The sequence below is a fragment of the Pholcus phalangioides genome, unplaced genomic scaffold (genome assembly GCF_987345545.1).
Source record: "Pholcus phalangioides strain wild (caught in Gottingen) unplaced genomic scaffold, Ppha-v1.0 ptg000008l_1, whole genome shotgun sequence".
Taxonomy (NCBI): Eukaryota; Metazoa; Arthropoda; class Arachnida; order Araneae; family Pholcidae; genus Pholcus; species Pholcus phalangioides.
Genome location: NW_028301601.1, coordinates 17,034,578 through 17,059,154, shown reverse-complemented (window position 1 = coordinate 17,059,154; position 24,577 = coordinate 17,034,578). Strand labels below are relative to the sequence as shown.

The 24,577-nt window shown below is 36.5% G+C and overlaps 2 protein-coding genes across 3 annotated transcripts in view; both read right to left on the bottom strand.

Annotated features, from left to right (window-relative positions):
* Rpi (Ribose-5-phosphate isomerase) overlaps nt 1-1,878 on the bottom strand; it is a 30,875-nt gene extending 28,997 nt beyond the window's left edge. Inside the window, exon 1 of the mRNA XM_089234298.1 lies at nt 1,734-1,878. The gene's annotated coding sequence lies outside the window, so the exon portion shown is untranslated. The remainder of the gene's footprint in view (nt 1-1,733) is intronic.
* A 3,441-nt stretch (nt 1,879-5,319) lies between these two features.
* RhoGAP54D (Rho GTPase activating protein at 54D) lies at nt 5,320-24,472 on the bottom strand. 2 transcript variants are annotated; one of them, XM_089234295.1, is made up of 10 exons: nt 24,201-24,472; nt 21,988-22,171; nt 20,513-20,596; nt 20,152-20,361; nt 18,863-19,086; nt 18,381-18,548; nt 15,014-15,166; nt 11,514-11,600; nt 9,336-9,404; nt 5,320-5,911 (listed from the first exon to the last, which is right to left on the bottom strand). In XM_089234295.1, exons 2-10 carry the CDS (start codon nt 22,154-22,156, stop codon nt 5,750-5,752), a joined length of 1,326 nt encoding a protein of 441 aa, XP_089090421.1. In that variant the 5' UTR covers nt 22,157-22,171; nt 24,201-24,472; the 3' UTR covers nt 5,320-5,749. The 2 variants fall into 2 exon arrangements, with proteins under 2 accessions (XP_089090421.1, XP_089090422.1); XM_089234296.1 differs by lacking the exon at nt 15,014-15,166 and having other exon boundaries at nt 24,201-24,424.
* Nucleotides 24,473-24,577: the final 105 nt, after the last annotated feature.

Genomic DNA, 24,577 nt, shown 5'->3' with positions numbered 1-24,577 from the left:
TGTGTTTTTCTTGTGGTTTTTTCAAAAAAACGATCAATTATGCCTCGTAGAAAACAGCGATCATGTTTTGATCAAGTATCCGAGTTCGACAGAGGAAGGATAGTGGCCTACCGAGATTGTGGATTATCTTTCAGGGAAATCGGTAGTCGTGTTGGACGAAACCAAACAACTGTAATGCGGATATGTGATCGTTGGATGCAGGAGGGTACGACGGACCGACGTGTTCGATCGCATCCACCTCAGTGCACCACTTCACGTGATGACAGGCGTATTGTGCGTATGGCAGTGACGGATCGCTCAGCCAAATCACGAACCATAGCACAGCACATTCAGTCTGTACCACATCATGCAGTGTCTGCGCGTACCATTCGACGCCGTTTACAGCAGAGTGGTCTGTCCGCAAGACGTCCATTGCTTCGTCTACCCTTGACGCAGAACCACAGACGTCTCCGCCGCCAATGGTGCGATGAAAGAAGGATGTGGACGGCACAATGGAATGAAATTGTCTTTACTGACGAGTCACGCTTCTGTCTGCAACACCACGATGGTCGGATTGGAGTCTGGAGACACCGTGGAGAGAGGATGCTGAACAGCTGCGTTATGCACCGCCACACTGGTCCTGCACCGGGTATTATGGTATGGGGCGGTATTGGATATCACTCTCGCACTCCTCTAGTACGCATTGCCGGTACTTTAAAAAGCCAGCGCTACATCTCCGAGGTGTTGGAGCCAGTTGTCCTTCCTTACCTTCAGGGCTTGCCCACAGCCATATTTCAACAGGATAATGCGCGACCACACGTGGCACGCATTGTCCAAAGGTTCTTCGTCAATCGCCAGATTGAATTGCTTCCCTGGCCAGCTCGCTCTCCGGATCTTTCGCCGATAGAAAACATGTGGTCCATGGTTGCTCAACGATTGACCCAGATTACATCCCCAGCTGCCACACCAGATCAACTTTGGCAACGCGTGGAAGCTGCTTGGTCTGCTGTACCCCAAGAACACATCCAAAGTCTCTTTGAATCAATGCCGAGGCGTGTGGCAGCGGTGATCTCCAACAATGGCGGCTACTCTGGCTACTGATTTTGGCAGGAACCACACTTCACAGAAGTCTATAAATTTAATCATTTGATGCTTGGTCAACATGTTATCTACAAAATAAATATTATTGCGATATCTCTTGTCTTTCTTGGTGTTGCAATTTGGGTGGCCAGCAGTGTATATACAATATCTATAGGACGTACTGGCCTAGTCGGGAAGACTGGATGCATTTATCTCGCCCACGTCCTGCAGCAGGAGTCCCTAGGCTGGAATCTTTGTTGGGGCCTTAGAGGGCAGATTTTTCACTGGTCCCTCGATAAGGGACCGTTCAAGTATTACGCAAGCAAATTTTTAGCCATTTTAGACGCCCCTTGTCAGCAAAATTTCGTCATCACTGCCCCCTACCTCCTAACGAATATTGGTGCGATCAAAACCGTACGCGGGAGGGGAGCATAGGGGCTCGTGCGCCTATGAGCCCCCCCCCCAGACGAAAAAGATATTTTTTAATGCAAAAAAATTGAAAAAAAAATATTAAAATTTCGAAAGGAGAACCTAGGTTGAGAAGCACTGCTCCAGATTGTGAAATTATGAAATATCCGATCTTTTTTGAGGAAAAATAATTAGCATCTCTTAGTAAGTAACACAATGAATGAATGAAAAGTAACATAATTCGGATAAAATATCTCGATACTTACCAATTATTAGTGGAAAAGTTATAGAAAAACGCACACACAGCTGAATAAGCCAATTATCTACTAGAAAATTCCTCCTAATGAATTTTTAAGAAGAATTCTCTCATTCCGTGACTGTGATAAGACAACAGCTGATAACTTCAAGAATAACAAGCAACACCGCAACACCAAGGTCATCACGTACTTTCACAGCTCGTGGCAGATTCGTATGGTCAGCTGTTGCGACAAATGTTTCTCGACTGGGTGAGCTTTTATTCGACCGTAAAAATTTACCCAAAACCTGATTTTTTCTTTTCCAAACAAAAAGGGAGTGTAATCTGTTTAAAACAATGAAAGGGGGGAAAAAAAAGCCTTACGATATTAGTTTTCCTTTAATTCTCAGGAGGACCGCCCGAACCAGACGCGTTGCCCGGGGTGAAAAAATTGTAACAGTGTCCCTTCGCATCAGATTTTTTTTTCTGTGTGAGATCGAAAATTCAGAAAATCAAAATCCTGAATAAAGGAAAGAAACAATTCCAGAAAATTGATAAAAATTCCGAATTTTTCAATTTTTCTTTTCAGATATAGTGGAAATTTAAAATTTATGAAAAATTATTTTTAGGGTAAACGCGGACTAGCACATTCATAAGGGCGGCTCTGATCCCCGGGGGTTCTTAATCTTTTGTGTGTCTCACATATCCTTTTTTCCAATATAATGAAGGCTACGGTCTCTACAAAAATAATATTCAGTATGAAGCAGGGGTTCTCAACCTGTGCTCCGCGGAGTCTTGAGGTGTGTTCTTTCCAAGGGAAAAAGAGGCCTACGGGCATGGACCCCACATCCTAGAGCAGAGCCAATAGGCTAGGATCTTTTGCAGGATCCTCCATCCTGTTCCGACTTTTCACGGGCCCTTCTATAGTTTATAGCGTGAAAAAACAAAAATACGATGAGAATTGTCCCAGGCCCTGTCAGCCCCACCCGTGGGGCTCCATCATAGAAAATGTAGAGTAAAAGGGATCGCGACTTAAAAAAGGTTGAGAACCGTTGAGTATAGAGCAAAGGAAATGACTTGTTTTCTCATCCAAGTTTAAGGACCTTCAGAGATCTCTCTAACGGTGCCCATCTTAAGAGCATCATGGGCTCAGGGCTCTCACATAGGCAAACAGGACATGTCCAAAGCCCGCAAATCTTCGAGGAGCATTTGGTTGCAGAAATTGGCATCTTTCGACATTATTTTGGGCAAAAAATGGACAAATATTTTTAGTTTTCGATCGTTCTATAGGGCAGGGGTTCTCAAACTTTTTCCACCCAAGGCGCACTCGTTTCCTATTCAATGCTTATCTGCGAGCTCCACTGGCTCCCCAGAGATGTTTAACAAAGAATATTTTCGAAAAACCTTTGTCAGGGTGACCGCTCCGCCGAGCCCTGAATTGAACCACAATATTGTCGCGGTAGACCTAGACTAATGCCAGTCATGTTCACAGCTTTACTTATATTGTTGTGACCAATATTTCCTAGTTAACCAACCCCTGCAGTGGCATCGGAATCACGGGGTGCTGTGAATGATTGATTGAGCAACCTAAGGAATTCATGGCTTGGATCTGAGCACGCCACTGAATTGATTCAGAAATCAAAATAGCCCAGCTCTGTCCCCAAAAAGGATATAAGCCGGTTACACCCATTTGTACAGTCTCCAGCAAAATCTTCTTGATCATTTCCCTGACTTTCTCCAACCAAAACTCCCGGAGAAAGACGTAATTGAAGTCAACCTTCCAATGTTTTTGGAGTTTCAATTTTTTCTCTTCATGGAGTCAAATACAGTATTAGCACATTTTCCTGACTTTCCCGGAAAAACTGATTTCCAAACTGATCGCTGTTAAGTCTGAGAGTGAATGAAATACAAATTTAAGCCATTAAAACACAATTGAAAGCTTAATAAAAATTTTTGGCCCCAAACTTTTGCTGAATACAGTCTAGGCTCGTTCTTATGAACCCGAAGGGGCCATTCAAGTATTACGTCGACATAGGTGGGGGGGGGGGTTTCGGATTTGCTAACGGGGAGGTAGAATACTTACATCATCACACACACAACCACCCTTTAAAATATTTTTAATGACATCTTTACTGGGAATGCAAAAACCTTTCCCTAGTTTGTGGGTACCTGAACTACTCCTTCCATTCATAAGTCCTCTTTGGGGCGCGGTAGCCCAGGTCGCTAAGATACTCGCCTAAAGTACCAAAGGATGTTTAGAGGTGTCGCGAGTTGGATACCCGGTTCGTCCTTGTTAGAAAACTTTCCTGACGCAGGGGTACAACAGAAACGGCGACATGACCGCAGCAAAAATTGCTACCGCAGAGAGTCCTCCCCCCCCCCCAAACGAGGGGTTAGCGCGCCAACCTCTCAATGAGTATAAAAAAAACAAGCCTGCCGTTCGGAATCGGCAATAAATTGTGTCCAGGTCTAATTAGCCCTCGAGTGAAGAAAATAACCGTGGTGCGACAAAAATGATCAAATAAGTCGTCTTTTGACTTTCTCTAGTACAACTCTCAGATTGTCCCCCCCCCCCCCCCATCTCACTTATAGAGAGGGGAAGCAGCCAAACTGTTTTGTCCACTCAGTGCGTTACATGTGCTGTCCTTGATCGATTTGCTGGCCTCCTGTACATATAAGCAGATATATATGCTCTTTGGATGTTCAGGAAGGGGAAACAACCATCTTGCCAATGACTGATCAACATTTCTGGAATTTAGAGAAACTACGATTAAGACGAGAACTGAATACTCTGCACCAACTAGCAACCGAAATCTATGTGTCTCTCCTTTAATAATGCTTAACTTAAAAACCAGTAATTAATAAACTTAAAACTAGAGCTAAAAATATGTGTTCAGACTACAGACGTGCCAACTTTTGAAATCCGGAGATTCTCCCGAGGGGGTACCCCCCCCCCCCCTTGACACTCTCAGACTTGATCAAAAAAAAGTTCATAAAAAAAAATTCGGGAGAGTTGGCAGGTCTGAGACTATAATCATGTGAAAAATAATCCCTGTGCATACATAGCAAATTTTACTGCAAGTCAGATGGTGGTGGTCAAAAATTCCCCTATGTATATTATCTAATGGCAATCCAGTCAGAGCCATATGCAGGACCAACCCTTCGAGGAAGAACAATCGGTTCAGGGAGGTGGGGTGGCAAGAATTACTTCCAGAAAATTCTAGAGTTCTTAGCCTTCAAATAGCATTGAAATTAATATATATATAAATACATAATAACACATTTAAAGGTATTTCTTCCATTAAATTTTTTTCCCTTCAAAAATACTATTTTACATCAAAAAATAAAATTTTGATCATCTGGGGAGGGACATAGGTGGCTTTCTAGCATACGTCTCTGATCCCAATACGCATTAAGAAGGGGGGGGGGGTCAAAAATGGCTAAAAATCTGCTGACGTAATACTTGAATGATCCCAAAAAAGGGAAAGGTTTAAAGGAATAGTATTTTGTTTGGGATCAGATGATTAGTTCATAAAAACGTACAGTTCCTGAATTGGGTGGTTCGTAAAACTGAGAGTTGGCTATACGATAATATAATAGAAACATACTAATGTACATTGAAAAGCAAAATAAAATCAACTTTATTTATTTACACATTTGCCGTTTTTATTATGTACATAAATGGATCATTCTGTACAATAATACTGTCTCGTAATGCACAGCTGCTTCACACTTATCGCTAAAAACCATTATAACAAAAGTCACTCAGAGACGTTCTGATAAGTTATAAGGATTTGATCCCAAGAAAAATATCAATGAAAATATCAAAAAAAATCAATGAAATTAACAAAAAAAAAACTGTTTCTACCAAAAGAAAGTTTCGCAGAAACACTAAAAATCGAAACGAATTTCGTGTAAGGCAAAGATATTCATGAAAATTACATTTAAAAAAAAAAAGCTCATTTCTGACAATGGAAGTCATTCACACAAATGATTTAATACAAGATAATATCTTTATATATAAACAGCCGGAAAGAGAGGGAAAGCCTAAAATTTCAGAGCTTTCAGTTTCCTGGACGCTCTCAGCCAGTTGTGTCCATGGCCATGAGATCCAGCTTTACTAGAGTTATTGAGTCTCTCCAAATTCAGGGCTTCCACCGATTTTGCCTTAGAAGATTGGCCGTAATCCAGACTCGAGCCAGATGAAAGCTGATCAAATAATGTTTAATTAGAATTTCATAACATTTCAATTGAAACTTTCATCCAATAAATAACAATTTATTTGATTAACTTATATAAACTTTTATCAATAGTGGGTAGTTTTGGCCAGGGTGGACAGGCACCAGATCGCCATGACAACCAAAAAATTTCTATCAGCGCCCAAAATTTTCTTTGCGTAGTTTTATTAAATTTCAGGCTGAGAGCAGCGCAAAATGTTTGGAATTTATTGCAGCTTATCTGCCAATACAAAAGAGGGTCACTATCCTGAAAAAGTCAAAAGAAGCGTTATTTGTTGAAATTTTTTCTGCTGGTAAAATTTTTTTTGGTGCCTAGAGTTTTTTGAGATTTGCTCAGCCCTGGTTTTAGTACAAATTTTCTGTTGGCATTGTTCTCAGAATGTTACTTTTTTTCCCCTTTCAAGCTGAACACTGCCCCCCACCTGTATTAACTTTTGCCAATTTTGACAGAGGCAATTTTAGCCAATGACCTAGTTAAGGGGGTGACACAATGGCAAAAACCCCCCCCCCCCACATCCCTAGTAATTGCACCTTTTAAATCTTACTCTGGGGAATTTCTAACGCATTGATTCAAGCTCGAACGTGTGTTCCAAGAATGAGAGTATGTACGATGGTTTTATATTTATGTTGTCGTAATTTTGCGTGTTAAGTGATGCTATCGTCTGTCTTCCATATTTTAAAGTAAAAATTTTGAATGTGAGAATTTTAGTGGTATAGGTCTGTCCCTGCGAAGACTCTTATGAAAGATAGATCAGCTCTTTCTGTATAACGATGAAACTTTTATATAATAGGGCTGAACATGGGCCAGGATGCCACGGCGACTAAAAAATTAGTATTGGTGCCTCAAATTTTATTTGTGTAGCTACTAAGTTGCAGGCTGAGAGCAATACAGAATGATTGGAATTTATAGCAGCACATATGCCATTATAAAAGCCACTATGTTCTGAAAAAGTCATAAGCATTATTTAGGACCTTTTTTCGGGTGAAAACTTTTTTGGCACCTAGATTTTTTTAGATTTGTCTAGTCCTGTAACGATACTCAAAGGACCAAAAAAAAAAAGTATAATTATAGATAGAATACACAGATTATAGATTAGCCTATACAGGATAGAACATATAGAACAAATCTGTAATTGGTGAAATCTTCCATGGCAGCGATGCATGCTTGTTTACGACTATGTAAGGAGTGTGATAAAGATTCCCAATCTCATTCTGCAAACTATTAATTGCAATAATACCCAGGGGTGGGAAGTGACTAAGTCCATTTCGGAGCAGCTTTGGAGCAGCAAAATTCAGGATATGGAGCAGTTTTGGAGCAGCAAATTCTGGATTTGGAGCAGCAAAATATGAGATTCGGAGCAGATATTTATAAATTGGAACAGTGAAATTAACAAGAATATTTTCGTTAACCCTCAACCCTTTTCAAAATAAACTGCACTGTTTTTTGTTATCAAACATCTTTTCGTCAGCTTGATTTTTCTGTTTTAGGCTTTTGACACCTTGTTTGAAAGAGCGGCTATCATAAAATTTTTTGCACTGTCTATTTAAGATGATTTTTGCTTACTGTGGGCACTATTTGCTGCCTTGAACAGCAGCACTTCAAATGAGCTAAAAAAATTTTATAAGTTTTTAATTTTTTTATACTTGGAAAGAAATTGTTGCAAAATGGGAGAGAATTTCGGAACAATCAACTCGAAGTTTGGCGATTCAGCACTCATTATCTGGCGAGATTGGCGATCTGACACTCGCTATTTGGCGAGATTGACGATTTAACGCTCGCTATTTGGCGAGATTGACGATTTAACGCTCGTTATTTGGCGATATTGACGATTTGACGCTCATTATTCGGCAAAATTAGCGATTTAACGCTCGTTATTCGGCAAAATTACCGATTTAACGCTCGTTATTCGGCAAAATTACCGATTTAACGCTCGTTATTCGGCAAAATTACCGATTTAACGCTCGTTATTCGGCAAAGTTTCTAAACTAACATCCGTAATTCGGCGGACATGCGCTTTTTACTCCCGGAATGAAAATTTTTTTCACGAAACATCGGGATTTAACACAATGACAATCGACTACAGTAATTTCTGCTGCTTCCAGTGACGACTTTTTTTTTTAAACGGAAACACTCGACTTTGCACTTTAAAGCTGAAAGGCATTGCAAGCCATCTTCAGTTCCACGATCACGGACAATATCGGGGTTTCGCGATGGAAAGCCCGATCAGGGGTCAATAGTTTAAGTATAGTGGAATAAAACACGCTCTTCTCTCTCGTAAAGAAACGTTTCGTGGCTAGCAGGAACAAAATTTTTTTGGCGTCCTTTCCGAAATTCCGGGCATACTGAAGCAAAATTCGCTATTTGGCGCAGAAAAATGCGAAAATACGCTATTGGAGCAGGATGGCGCAAGATATTAGTTTTGGCGCAGTGCGGCGCAATTGGCGCAGAGTTCCCACCCCTGTAATACCTCCAAAGTTGCGCGATAGACAGGATCTGCGACAACTGCATCAGTCAGGGTACAGTTTTCCATAAAAATGCATGTAAATCTTAGTCAACTGGGACAATTTTTAGGCAAAGCACCTGCCTTTTTTCTTTCTTACTACACCTATATAATGCTATGATACTCTCCTCAATGGGTTTATAAAATCTAACTTTTGTTGGGATTGAAACATGTTCCGGTGAAAAAGACTATTCGCTAAAGTCTGTGCAAAACAAAAGTCCTGTGTTAAGTGCTTTGAATGTTTTGACAACACCTTGGCCCAATGAAAGAAATGAGCTGCCTGTATTTGGAGGAGAAAAACAACTTTCACCCATGCCTTAGCCTTACTATCCGTCCCCAAAGCAGAATATTCCGAAATCTGCAACGTACATCACAGAAAGAGCAGTCAGGAGAATTTTAAGGAAAAGTGTATAAAACATTATTATTGTGAGTTTTACTGCAGAACATTTCCAGTCAGATGAGGGCTCATTGCAGAACAATCCAAAACATTCTGCTTTGGGACATACTGTAGCCTCTCATAAATCAGTGAATTTCATTTAATGTAATGTCCTGATCGAATAAAACAATTTTTTACTTGATTATTACTTAACCCCCGCTATCTCAGGAATAATCCTATAATCATGCTTGAATTTCAGAAATGGATATTTTTGCAAAGAAAATCATGTAATCCCGAAATCGAGCAATTCAGGTTAGCGTAATTCTGGCATTACTATACTTTTAAAAATCCCAAGAAAAAAAAAAGTGCTTGGCTCTCCTAAGCAATTTTGTTGCAGCTTAATTTATTTTATTTTTGATTCGTCAAGCTTTGCACTAAGACTAAAGAAAGTAAGAAAAAGACAAGCATTTTCAACTATGTTGCAAAATTATACTGAAAAATAATTCCACGAGACTTACCATGTCATAACTCGAATGATGGTGGTTCTTTTGGTAAGTCTCTTTATTAGAACTCCTGCAGAAGTGTTTCTGTAAATAAAATTGCAAATTTAAAATACAAGGAAAGGGTCCAAAGGTGTCATTCTCAAAAAATTATGGAAAAATTTAAAAAATATTCATCTCACCCAGAAATACGTAAAAACAAAAAAATTAGCTGCAGAGTTAAATTATTAAAACTGCAAAAAATTATTAAAAATGACAACAGTTGCTAGACACAGCAACAGTCTCGTACTTCTTGGTGACATCTATAAAACTTTTCACTCTCTTTTCCTTTCTCTCCTTCAACTCTTCTCTCTGCTAGAAATTAATTTCTTTTCCCCTCTTTCTTTATCTGTGCTGTGGTGCCACCATTGTTATCTCACGATGGTGGTGGCTGTACCTGATCAGGTGATGTTTGAATGTTACTCTAACACTCTAGTGTAACAGGATTCATTTTTGGCCTCCATTGGTGTTCAAAATACTTGAATACCCATAATAATTATGACAGATTAAAAAAAAAAATTTGTGCATATTTGAGTGGAATCAGTGGTAATTCTTTCAAAACTTTTTAAAACCATCATCTTGGGATCCTTTCCTTGTAAGACACAAAGGATTGTTTGTAGGTCCTTAAATCAGAAAACTTCAGAAAGACACAAATTTTGAACAATGCCTGGCATCAAAAGAGGAAAGTGCATGTATTTGTTTCAGGAATGTAACACAAGACTTTCTAGGAAATAAAAAGAGCGATTAACTATGAAGATTTGGTTCAGCAGCTGATAAATGCATATAGGGATTTAGGATGCAACATGTCCCTAAAAGTGCATACAAGATTCGCATCCGCATTATTTTACTAAGAACTGCAGTGATGTTTCCAATGAATATTGCAAAAGGTTTAATTAAGGCATAATAGTCATAGAAAAGAAGTATAAAGGGGAAATAGATGCCTGCAACAATCAAAGGATCATTATTTGACATAGCAAAAGTGATTACAAAAAAAAAAAATAATAAGCCTGTTGAATTCTTGGGGAAAAACATAATTTTGTTGATATTCCCTGTCAAGTAAATAAGTTGACCATCCTTAAAATATGATATAATTCATAGGCCTGTATTTATTTTTTGTTTTATTCTGTAAGGAATGTTCTAATAGTTTTAAAAGTGATGCGAATAAGGATTATTGCATATTTTGGATATATAAATACACAGGGCTGGGGAAAAAGTAAAAAAAATCTTAAATTGCCCATAACTTGAAAACTATGCCTAGCACAGAGAAACAAATTACAGATTTGAATTCAGGAGGCAGATTTATATCACGACTGTTATCCTTAGAAAAACAATTTTCTTTTTATTTGTAGGGCAGTGTTATCTGTCAAAACATCACATTCTGTCTCTGATACTTCCATACAGCTTATTCTCCTGATTTTGCCCCACGTGACTCTTTTTCCTTTTATTCCAAGGATAAAGAATTTGCTTAATGGGCAATGATTCTCAGATTACAAAGGAGTGCAGCAAGCAGTGACAGAGGGATTACTACTACTTAACCGGACATGCACCTCACACACATTCCTCTATGGAATATCTAATTCTACGGAATGTGCGTTCTGAGTATATGTGTAGCCCTAATGTATTTATGTTGTCAAGTTGCGCTTGTTTCGTGTTCATGCAGCCATCTGTCTTCCATTTACTGAAGTAAAGATGGGAATGCTAGAATTTTTATGTTATGTCAGTATCGTGTTGCAGGTCTACCTGCTCTCTGCGGAGAGACTTTTTCAAATGGTAGATCAGCTCCCATTTGTGCCTCGAAGCTGGAAACCGCAGAAAACCAACTTCAGCGACAGAGGGACTGGAGGAGGTGGCAAAAAAAAAAAACTTGCAATCCACATCAACATTTTTCTATGAACAATGGCAAAAATTCATAATTGCACAGGGTAGTTAATTTGAAGAAAACACCAAACAAACAGGTTCTATCTGTATTCATTCTTCCATAATAAAATAAGCCTCAGAACTTTTTGAATGTAGTAGTAGTAGTAGTATGAAATATATCTCTCAACTATACTGACTTATTGTGTAGGTGACATGAATGAAGCCACAAAAGCAAATACTCCCTCTTCCACTGTGGCTTCAGTGATTATAAATGTAGATTTAAAAAAAAAAACTACTCACCTTGATTGCCTCGCCGACAGATCGACTTCTAAAATGTTTCCTTCTATTTCCATTGTCATTACCGCCAGCAGAATTCTCATTATTGAACTAGACATTAAAAAAAGAAAAAAAATCATTATATGCAAATGAATAACACCACATACACGAAATCCCAAGCTATAACTGATATGTTGAACTGACCAGTTATCAATACGGTAAAAAATTTAGCAACTGAGTAAATTGAAAATTTATAGCTGCAACTTTGTTGCAGAAATTATGATCAAGTTAAATATAAATTCAACAGATGGGAAGATAATATGGTCAATCTTATCACAGTATCTTTGGCATTATAAATATATTGCCCCCTCCCACACACAAACCATTCCAGCATTCACTAATTTATTGAAATTACCCAGAGGATTTTTTACGAGGTGTGTATACGAATAAGTATTAGCCATATCACAAAATCCTTTCAAATAAGTATTATTTAACATGAGCAGGAATGCTGTTGATGCTCCAACCAAGCGATGTCTTTTTGAAACCAATAAAAAGCATCATTGATACTTATTTGTTCTTGTGAAGTCTATTTACTCCCTCTTTAACACCTTCATTTTCATCAGAAGAATTTCAGAGAGTTTGACGGATAATTTTCTCATCACTAAAGAAAAAGTGATTTTACCAGCAATAATAATACAGGATTATTGCTGGTATTTTTGAAGACTGATCACAACTTCACATTCTAAGACCAACATTGCCAGTCTTGGATTGTATTTATACTCATTATTGATAATGCACCTGGTCTACCATTCTGATTCCAATGGGTGGGAAAAATTTGTATTCTTATCTACGAATACGAGCAGCTTACTTCTTAAGATAAAGTGTAATTGAAACATTCAAAACATACTACTAAAGCTTCCTGTGACTAAACTCCAGGTCAAAATTGGTTTCAGTGCATGATATTTTTTGCGCAATTATTAAACTGAAAAGCCACAACACAAAATTTTCTCAAATTATGTAGCATGGAAAGTCTCAGGAAAGATCACCTTTCCTTCTCTTGAAAAAAGAAATCTGGTTTCCGAGATATCTGGAGGGAAGAGGGTGCTGACACCTGATTCCCCCCAACTCAGTTTGTCAAGTACTGAATTAAATCATGGCTTAATAAATCGGAAAAACAAAATTAGGTAACACAACCAAATTTTTTGATCAAAGCAAACAGCCCCCTTCCAAAAAAATTCATGTTTATGGGACTTAATATACTTTTCTCATACTAGAAAACAATCTCATAAAATAAGAGAATTATTTTATGAGATTCCGTGATGATTTTTTTTATGAGATTTCTTTGTCATCTTTACTCACATTTAGTAATCAGAGAAAAATTTAAGTGACAATACCAATTTTGCAAGATACAGGGAAGGGACCCGGTTGGAGGAGCTTCTAGCACACTTACCGTATATACTCGTGTATAAGCTGAGTTTTTTTGTTGAAAAAAATTCATTCCTCAAGTGGGGGGGGGGGGGGTCGGCTTATACTCTGGTCAGTTTTTAATGAGAAAATATCAACCCCTGCAATCAGTAGTCATTTTTGTAGCAGTGTTCGAGAAACTGGCATTATTGGTATGGGATATGTTTAAACCTTACAGAACCGATAATGTCAAAGCAGAGGAAAAAAAATCGAAAACATCATTGACTTTGATACCAGGTGGGTTAATGTCGATTGTACAGCCTTTAGATGTGAGCATCAACAAGCCTCTCAAAGACTATTTGAGGAATTTGTGGATTGAATGGATGAGTACCTGATGATAAAGAAACCACAAAAAAGTTGTGCCTTGAAGAAACCTGCTATTGGCCTAGTGTGCCAATAGATACATGAGGTGTGGAATTCTGTTCCCACCAAAATTATAATCTGATCTTTCAAAAAGAGTTGCATCAGCAATGCGATGGACGGAACTGAAGATGATATCCTCTTTGAAAGTGACAATGGCGATGACAGCCCAGATGAGGATAAAAATGAAGATGCCGCATCCTGTATGATGATCTGATGGATTATGATGAGATTGGAGATTCAGAAGAAACAGATTAAAAAGTTTGAAGTTTGAATTATTTTCTATTGCAAATTTCTGCAAGCTATTCATTTTGCATGAAAATATAATTTTTTTCGCTAAAATGCACAGATTTTTTGGAGTCGGCTTATACATGGGTTTTCAATTTGTTGCGGTTTTGGTAGTCCTGAAGTTGGGGGGGGAGGTCGGCTTATACACGAGTATATACGGTATGTTTTTTATGGTTATTTTGTCTGGCAAATTTTCCGATAGACCATGTAAGCACTAAAAACGGCAACTTTCACTGCATTTCCCCCAAAAAATACATGTTTTTATATAACCATGGTTCATACTGGAGTTTGTTTTTTCTTGAACTTTCATATGCTTATACAAATTTACAGTTGTGGGGAAGGTCAAGGCGATTTTGAAAAAATAAAAATTAGTAAAGTACCACAAGAAACTCAGACAAAAATTTTTTTGGGGGAAAAAAAATAAACGAACATATTTGAAGGGAAAACCATTTTGGTGCATTTACTCAGTATTAAGAACATCTCTTATAGCTGAATAGTGTAGAGTGGCCGTTCATAATAACTATGGAAAATTTGTAGCAGTTGGCAACTCTGCTAATTGATGATTTGCAATGTTGAAAAGGGAACATTTTTCCCTTGTGCACATTGAGAGGCACAATCGAACCCTGCCTGTTATATTCCCCCCCCCCCCAATATAGTGTTAGAAATTTGCAGTGAACAAATCTTCCATGTGTATTGACTACAAAGGTTCAACTGAGATTCGATATAATGCCAAACTCGTTATAGTGGCAGAAACAGTGGTGTTAAATCAGGGATCAGTATCTCTGTTTATCATTGCATATCATCACTTTTGTGATTGGCACTTTTTCTGCAACAGTTTGAAACTTTATCTCCCTTCGACAATTTTTTTTTTGGCTGCAATTGATAATTTCACTTGCCTTGATTATATATGGTAATATCTCATATTTTTATGAAAGAAATATGGTCATTCTAGGTATTTATTATATATTGTGTGCATTTCTAGTGAAACAACTGTTCCGGGCAGGATGGAAATCTTTAGCAGGCCACAGTTGGGCCAGACGTTGTGCACTCCTGCTCTAAGAAATTGGACACCACCTGTCACTAATACATTATGCGGTATTGAATGTGTGGCCCGCCAAGATAATTCATAACACGTTTAATACAGATTAATAGCCTTTTAGCTTCATTGAAATTTTCAGTGAAGCATGCAATGCGTGAAAAGCTAGAGATGTCTGTTATGCATAAAATGATTAAGCCGAGTAAAACCTAATTCAGTTGGTATCAAATACTTATATTTCAAAGCCATTATTTATAATTTGTATGAAAAACTAAAGATAATTTTAAAAATTTTATGCCACTAATTAGTTACATTAGAGGCTGAGATGGGTTCCCCCCCCCTCTTTTCTCAATGAGTTCTCCAGTTATGGTTTTACCTTTTTAATGAGTTTTCTTTTCCTCGCTGAATTTGGCAAATTCTGAATATATGAGTGTAGCTCCCTTAATGCTTTTTTGGTGTAGTCCTCTGCATTTGTGCCTTCCAAATTAGAACGTTCACAGAATGCAATTGCAGTTTTCACAGGTGGTGTCTGCAATATTGAGACTAATTAAACATTTTCTACTATTACAACACACACAAATGACGGTCTTCATTCGTTCAAATTCATTCTTACAAAAAAATCACATTACAAAATACCACATTTCAGCAAAAGAAAAACTAATTTTTTTTACAAAAGGAGCGGCACAAATGATCCATCACACGTTTGAAACAAGAAAATAAAAATATAAACATAATTTGGTAATGTTTTTGCTGCCATTGCTAATTTGAAGAGAAGTTTTCGGGACATAAAGCTATTATTAGTATGAGTTCATTTTACTCAATGTTCACCCCAACACCAGTGGTTGATATCATCATCAAAGGTGTTTAACTTGATACTAAATAGAAAGAATTTTTTTCAAAGAAATTTCTGAAAACTTATACTTTTTCAAAAACACAGATTATGGAATCCAGTACAGTAGACGCTTGATTTTACAAATCTCCAATTTATGAACATATTCTTTTTATAAACTGGTCTTTGGTCTCGAACAGCATGCCCTGGGGCTAATGTTCAAATCTACTCTATTTTACAAACTTTCATTTCATCAACTCTATATTTTATGAACTTCGTTTTTCTTCCGTTATTTTATTCTTCTAGCTGCCTCAGAGTTCATTGTAATCAAAAGTAAACTTCAATTCAGATGTTCTATGTGTCTTGAGAGTAAATAGAGGAAGATAGGGGAGGTATATTCACCAATTTTTGTCCTCACCAACATACAGGTGTTTTTCGAACATGTGCCAGGAAGGAGGGTTCGATTGTTTGCAGGGATGGCCATTGACTGAAGATGCACTGACAATGTATAATTCACTCTTTGTGCATTATGATTGCATAAACTGCTGGTTTCAGAAATGGTATGATGCATTCGGTTATTGATAGGACATTTCTAAGTCGATAATTGATCGAATGCTATTTCAGTCAACTACTGTTTGCCCACTTTCCTCTTCGCAATGTCAACAAAATGGAAAATATAATGCCTGACAAGTGGATTACGAAAATATGTATTTTGGAAGAAATTAATGTGCAAACTCTTACAAAAAGACAAATTGCCAAAAAGCATCTATGCTAAGTGGTTCCAGTGGCATTTCACCACGCTTAAAATATTTCAGAGAAGATTTGCATGAAATTTTAACCTATATCAGTTCAGTGAAATCTTATATTTACCCAACTTTTACAATGAAGTTCACAAAAATACGTGTTTTTTTAAATGAAAATCATAAAGAATAAATAACTAATTTCCTGAATTTTTTTAGTCCCTCCCATTTACAAACTTTCGATTTTAGGAACTAATTATCAAGTCTACATGGGTTCATAAAAACAAGCATCAACTGTATTAAGTTACGATACTTTTTGATAATGCCAACCACTGGTGTCGGAGGAAGGATAAGTAAATTAACTCATACCAATGAATGCCTTTTACCCTAAGAAGTTCTCTTTCAACAAATAAACATACTTTGAAAAGTGTGGAATTTTATACGCCATAGATACTTATAATCAAATCAAATGTGTTCAAAATAATGCAAAATACATTACATTAATTGATTTCGATCATTTTTGACACATCAAGTCCTGCAAATGAGTTAGATCAGCACCCACAGTTTTACTCTAGAGCAGAGGTCTTCAACCTTCCCGAAATCCAAATTAAACTTTCCACGGAGCTTGTGCACCTCCACAAGTCATACTGCCATATTCTGTTACTAAATGGAGTTAACCAAATTATCAAACACTCTTATTTACTCTGAATTTTTATCTATTAAAAAAAATTAACTCATTATTTTTAATTGATTATTTCTTTTATTAAATCTGAAACTCACCCAATAAACCTGAAACTATTTTGTTTTATTAATTTTAAGTTTTCATTAATCATGGAATTATTTATTTCAAAATTTCTCATTTTTTTCATGAATTAGTACTTTTAGCAATTCTGAAATTACTACAATCAGGGCCATAATTATTACGATTTTTTGTTATTTTACGGTCTAGGGAAACATCTTAACACCCCCCCCCCCCAATTCAAAATTTGATAACTTTATTATGGTGTTCTGTTTCCAACTAAAATTTCTCCCGCCCCCCTAAATTTTGTAGCCCGAGACAGTTATCCTGTCCAGTTCCGGCCCGTCTCTCAATAATTTCTTTGAGCGATTCTGTAGGTATTTCTTCATTAATTATAGATTTTCATAAATTATGTAATTATTTTTCCAATAATTCTAAAATTATTTCTTTCACTAGGGTGTTTTTAATATTTCTTTAAATTCTGTAACTATGTTTATCTTTTGGGTGCCAAAAGTGGCTTTTTGAAATATGTAGCCAAAATGAAAACATAGACCTGAAAAACTGTTTTGACTACAGGTTCCCTGAATTCATTATGACGGCCCTTTTAATGCATCAAATGTACAGCATTACTATTGAATGTGGATATTGTCTCACACTTCTAAATAACGCAGTATAAATTTCAATGACCAGAGCTCCCTTTAATGTTTTTTTTTTTAAAATTTGTTTTTCTATGTAAAGTAGCTATTTTCTAAAAATGATCGGCGGGCCACATTGGGCTCACAGCCATGGGTTGAGGACCCCAGCTAATTCCAAACCTCCCCCCCCCCCCATGCCTACATCGAAAGGTTGGTGCATCAAGCACGTGTTATTGGGACTTTAATATGCTGTGTTCTTGTTTTGGTTTTCATTGTGACTGATGTTTCTTTACATAACTGAAATTTTACTTTTCTGTTCGGAAAGATTTTAAGGAGGACAGAGTGGGTATTGAACTTGCAAAACCTCGGAACTTCATAATACTGCAGTTAAAAAAATATATTCATTGGCGTAGTATAGTGTAATACCTATATTTCTGATGCTTGTTTTCAGCTGACTAAAATATCTGTCTCTAAAGATGAAATTGACACATTTCGTTACTTTGAGCAGGTGTTTACAGAGTTAAAAATTTAAAACACTTCAAGGGTTTTTAAATATTTGAAATTTCATCATGTTAAAACGTAATATGAATGCTGTCAGTGCATGATGGTAAGTAACTAATTAGAATCTTTTTTGATGCTGTCTTAGAGCAATAATTTCACAATGAAAAAACAGTGAATTATGTCTGACAACAGTTAATCAACAATTATTGTCAATTACTGAATATAATACACAACCTCAACGCTTCTTTTGTTACCTGAGAATTCATAAACAAACAAAAAAATCTTTCCCTATGAAATACCTCAAATCCATTTGGCACACATTCACCTCTCGAGAGCGCTTTCAAATACAAAGAGACATCGTGGACTAATTCAATGGGGGGTTCGAATAGCAACAAGGCATTGTCTATCAGGAAGGACACAACTTTGACCATCCGAGAAGAACTATTCTTGAGATCTTCAGGTGACATCTGCCAAGATGTAAATTAAGAAAAAAAGATTATGCATGGAAATACTATCATAAGATATCATCATGCTACCAATATTTCGTGAAAACTGAATCTGTCTGAATTCTTGAAGTTGATGAACTGTGCTTATAAGTTATGAAAATTGGTGTATAACATATTCACAAACTTTTTAAAGTTAATAAAATTTTTTACATATCAATTTCTGTATGTTTGAGAGCGAACTTATATAAATCAAGAATAAGAAAGAAAAAAATTCTTCAAAAAATGAATGTTTCATTTTATTACACAAGGGCTCCCCCTAACAACTCCATACTTACTTTACGAGGGCAAAGTATCTGTGGTGCAAACACTGTGGCAAGGTTTTCAGAGTTCATCCTGTTCCTTTCGTGAGAAATCTTGACCTGGCTCAACAAAAGAAGCAAATATTTTAGAAGGCAGTAGTTCTCTTGAGGCAGCAGGAGAAGCAATAGCCTGACCGACTTCAGTTGTCTCTGGTAAGCGCATTCCTTTTGAGTTGGAGTCATTTCTTCTCTCACCATTTCTGTGAATAGAAAAGGGGGGGGGGATATATAAAAAAATGCCTTTACACACTACAACTGCAGACCTACAGTTTTTGAAAACATCATCTTTACAACAAAAAAATATTAAAATTTGCTGAATAGTGAATATTACAATAGTAAAAGCAGGATTATGGTTTGATATAAAGTGGCATGACTAAAACTCATTTATACAATATGTATAGTCAAACCATTCGAAACTTTGATCATGTGAGTCTGTCACCTACCATTCGACCACCACAGCAGATGAGACTCTACTGCATATCATGTCACATACGATTATATCGATCAATAGACGCTAAATTTAGGCGACTTAATTATCTTCAGACAACAGGTCTTGATAAATAATAAGCGTCAGATTGCCAAGGCAACTAAAAAATTTGTATTGGTGCAAAAAATTAGCAGTTACTGAATTAGTCTGAAAACAGCACAAAATGTTTGGAATTTGTAACAGCGTATCTGCCAACATAAAAGAGGGTCACTATGCCCTGGAAAATAATTTAGAGGCCCGATATATTGGGTAAAAATTTTGTTGACTTCTAATTGTTCCATCACCTAGATATTTTTGCAATTTTTCAAGCCTTTGCACAATAATTTGTGCAAAGGCAGTTTTCTATGAACTACAATGGACTTACACAATTAGTTTCTAAGATCATAAGTCTGTGAATGAGAAAGACATTCAATGAAATGACATGTTTAAGACCAAAGAAATAGTTCATAAAAACATATTGATTTTTAAAATTTAGCATCGACTGTATCATGGTTCAATGATAGAAGTAATGTTGAGGGGAAAATAATGGAAAATTCAAACTTTAAGCTCTCCTGATGCAATATATTTTACATAAAAGATCTAATTATGACAGAAATAATGTTTAATATTGATTTACATTTGCATGAGTCTAAAACTCCAACTTCCAGTGGTTCCAAAATTATATAATACAGTAATATATGCAAGTCTGATTATCTTTCCCAATTAGAATTGGTTTCCATGATATCTAGTTTAAAAAAAAGAATGTTGAGAGATACAGATAATATTTTCTGAAACTCACCAGAAATCTGACAATGAGCAAAGTAGTGAGCTTCTGTGAGTAATGGTTCCGGCAGTTCAGACAAGAAATTTTTCATTACACTAGCACAATCATCAATACTGTAGTGTCCAAGACTAAAATCAATATTTGCTCCAGCCGAGAGAAGGGCTTTCAATTCTTGCTGCCTCGAAAGACTCCCACTTTTGCGAAAAAGTCCTTCATGGTCAATGTCTGGAAAAATTTAAAAGAAAAGAACCTTCATTTAAACTTTCTACCAATATGAACTACATTTTGTAAAATATGAAATAACTTGGAGGTAGAGAGATTTTCTTTAATAAATGCAGAAAGTTTAAAAAAAAGCCACCATTAGTATAAAACTTACTTATGTCTCTACCAAGAAACTCAATTATCTGATAAATCTGAGATATGCTCTCATGTGTCAATCCATTGTCTGAAGAAGACTTTTCTAAAAAATAAAAAGTTTCATCATAGTTCAGAGTTAAACAAAATTGATGCATTTGTCTAGGTGAAAAATAATTTACCTTAACAAATCAGCAGTGCATGTTAGCATGAAAGCTAGGCTATACAGTAAAACCAGAAAACTGTCCTGAAAGCCATATAATGAGCCTACAAAACCACGATAGTCCAAAAGGCTAAGGAAAAGTGCATGAAAACAAATGGGAGAGAGGATCAACCTGAGTTGACCCAGCAGAACCATGTGTGGTATCATGGACATCTGAACCTGAAAAGCCAGATGCACCCAGGTATTAATCACTTGTGCGATTATAAACCTTCCTGAAGGGTGGATACATTTGGAAATCCATTATGGGGGTGGAGGGGGGGGGGCAAACCACAGAGGTACTTTGTACACATTCCTCTGAGAGCTATGCATGTTTCACACTTGAGAGAGGTGATGCCACCTGTCTCCCATGTTGGAAATAGAATTGGCAGATTCTGAATTTTAATGCTTTGTAGGCCTAAGTATTGTGCTGTTGGTCTGCCTGCTCCTTCTGTGGAAAGACTTTTACAAATGTGAGAATGGCTTGTATTAACATTTCAAAATTCAAAAATCATGGAAAACTAGATTCAGCTAATCACCACTTCCAAATGCAGCAGGAATCAAACACAGATTCTCACGATGCGAGAGAGTCCATCACAATACCTAGATGACTGCAAAGCTGTGTCATGGCTTATTAAGACTTAACAAGCTTGCCACAATTAATGGTTGATTGCAGTTAAATCTTTGGATAGGCCTACTGGTTAGTTAGTGGGATGACTCTCAAATGAAGGTGAAAAAAAAATAGCCAAGCTTTATGTGAGCGTGTTTAAACGAGTTAAAATAAATAAAAGAAGTACTAGAATCATAAGCACAACTAAGAATGCCACGCTGCCATTAACACGCAGCCAAAAACACTCTAAATTATGACGATTCAAAAATTTCGCCAACACTGACATTAAAAATGACACTTTATATCAAGGTCTGACTGCATTAATATTAGCACAATTTAAATTTTTAAATTAAATGAAAGAAATTTTAAATTAAAATTTATTTCATTTCTAAAAGCATTTTTTAATGACCAATGACATTTAATGACATGAAGATTGAATGCAATTTAAAACCAATATAGTATTCCTGATAATCTGGCATATGTGTGTTTTCATTGAGCATGGAAGAGGGAAAAAACGTGCCACTAACTTACATATCTTTACAAAGAAGTTTATAGTATTTATTTAAATGAGCTTTTTTCAATTGACTCCCAGTAATCCAGCACACCCTGGTCTGATATGTGCCGGATTAGTAACTAAGAGTTTAACCAGAGTTTACTGTACATAGTTTGGCAGAGAAACCCATTTTACCTCTGTGTTTACGGCTGAAATAACTCCATCTATTTTTTGCTTCGTTCTTTGAACTTAGCAGAGCAGCAAACTCATCATCCGGCAAATCGAGGGCAAAAGACAGATGCATGCGACATAATTCAGCAAGTTTCTCTGGATCCGCTTCTTGTAACCGTGTTATCTGCTCCATTTTATAGAACAGGACCTTCAAAATAAAACACAGATGGATAAATACTAAAGGCACAGATTTCAGATACAACCAATTATTAAATCTTTTATGCCCCTGAAAACGGAACAAGCTAGCAAAAGGAACTCTAGTCTGCTGATACAGACCTACCGATATACTTAAAGAGTCATGCCACACAATTCATAATTCAACACTAATCTGTCACCAAACTAAGATCAAATGTGGGTCGTATTCCCCCATATGTTATGTCTGTCCAACAATTTCATGCATTTGGACTCCCAAAATATTCAAGACTAAAATTTTTAGAAAGAGTTGCACTTGATTGCAAGTAAACATGCTCCTATGGGTACATTAGGCCTATAGACATTAAGATTCTGTTTAAGAAGTCCCTACTTAAGATCATTTTTGCCACATCATGGTCATTTTCAGCATGAGGGCTACAATTTATTGCCTGTCCAAAACGACAGCCTTTATTTTCTACTCACAGAGAGGTTGGTTGGAGTGCTAACCCCCTGGGTGTGGGACTCCCTGCGGTAGCATCTTCCTCTGTGGTCGTGCTGCCGTTTCTGTTGTACCCCTAGTAAGAAAGTTTCTGACAAGGGTATCAAACTCGTGACACCTCTAAACATTCTTTCGTACTTTAGGCGAGTATCTTACCGATCTGGGCTACTATGCCCTCTACTTAAGATGACACATAACATAAAAATGTGCTGATGGGCATTTAAAAATTGTGGTTACCGTCATATAATATAATAATCATATAAATGAATAAATTAGAAATAGTCAATTGTAAATTAAAATGGTGTCTGTATAAAAGAATTGTTGAATCAGAGAATATTTGTTTTTAACTCGGAAATCAAAGAGTGCATTTATTTTTTATCCAAAGCTTATTCATGTTTATACTGTTATATTTTTCTCGTGTTTTGCCAAGAAAATAATAGGCTATTTTTATTATTATGCTTGATGGTTTCCATTATTGTTATTATGTTTTCCATGCTGGCAAATGGTTTTTTCTTTTGGTGTCAGTAGAAGCTTTGGCAACTTTTTGTCCGGCCATCAGACGTATTCTGTGACAAAAGAAAAAATGTTGCCAAAAATCACTAAGTAGGGGATTATACCAAAGGGTTCCACGTTTTGTGGAAGTCTGGCCACTCTATTTATGTGTAACAGAGTGAGTGTTGCGTGCATTTTCTTTCTGACATAATGCTTTCTTTTTCAGAAGAAAAGACACATATGCAATTTTTGTTTGAAAGCAGTGCTATTTTTAAAAAAAAAACGAATAGAAAACATAAACTACAAAAGTATATAAATTAATACCATTATGCCGAATCATGGGTTAATTTCCCATAAATGTAATCACCACCAATATGGCCAAAACTGGCAACCCTTTGGCCAGGGTTGCAGAGTTAGCAATTGTATATTTTGTTAATTCAAATTTTTATATACGATTTTTCTTTGTAGCTTTCTGAATTTTTTTGCATTATCACATATTAGATTTATTCATATAATTGTACCTGTTGTTTGTAAACCATCTTGATTTGATCAAGATGGAAATGGCAATTGCATGACCCAATCAAAAGTTGCATTGGCGGTGACTACACTTATGGAAAATTAATTAACAGGACCATAAACTTACAAGAATCCATGAAGCAAATTAACATCTTGGACTGTCAATCTTTGTACACATAATTAACTCACCTGGGGGGGTCCCTGAAGCTCGAGGCCCTGGGAGATCGCCCCCAGTGTAGTCATGGCTCTACAGCTCTGTGTGGAATCCCATATACGGTAATACAAGTATTTCAAACAATTTTATAAGAATAGCTTCATTCCGATCATATTTCATTATCAAGAAATAAATTGTCTTTTTTTGTTTTTAAGCCTAATACAAAGCTGCTATACTCCCCATGCTTTACTTGATAAAGTTAAAGTTTTCCTTTAAAATAGAGAAGTGCTATATTTTAAGGCGATCTTTGTTAACTTAAAGGTAATTTTTCGTGCTTAGGTGGTCATAGATAAACAAATATATTGATATATAGGAAATCATTACCTTTCTTACAGTCCTTCATTCTAGATCAATTTCTTAATAATTGCATTGTCCGAGAAACATAACTCACGGAGAATTTGAATCTTATAATCTCTCTAGAACGTTCAAATAGAAGTTTTCAAGTTGAAATAAAAATTGAGCAACAAAAATTTACGAATAAAAAATTGAAAATTAAATCACTAAATCTTCACACACATCAACAGTTGAAAATTTTGAAGATCAAATTCACCGGTGGTCATATTCTACATCCCTATTGGAGCGTGACGCTGTACTGCCAGCCAATGAGATATCCCGTCTTATTCGATACTTGAAAACAATAAACTATTAATTGTTTTAGTGATTCATTAATAACAAAATAAATCAATCTAAAATTCATTTAT

Bases quoted from the DNA above. Each gene is read 5' to 3' on its own strand.
- RhoGAP54D (XM_089234295.1), bottom strand. From the start codon at position 22,156: ATGGAGCAGATAACACGGTTACAAGAAGCGGATCCAGAGAAACTTGCT. The intron at 11,601-15,013 runs GTAAAACCATAA...TTTAATGTCTAG, and splicing joins AAAGAAAACTCATTAAAAAG to TTCAATAATGAGAATTCTGC. The intron at 5,912-9,335 runs GTAAGTCTCGTG...TTATTTGATCAG, and splicing joins ATCATTCGAGTTATGACATG to CTTTCATCTGGCTCGAGTCT.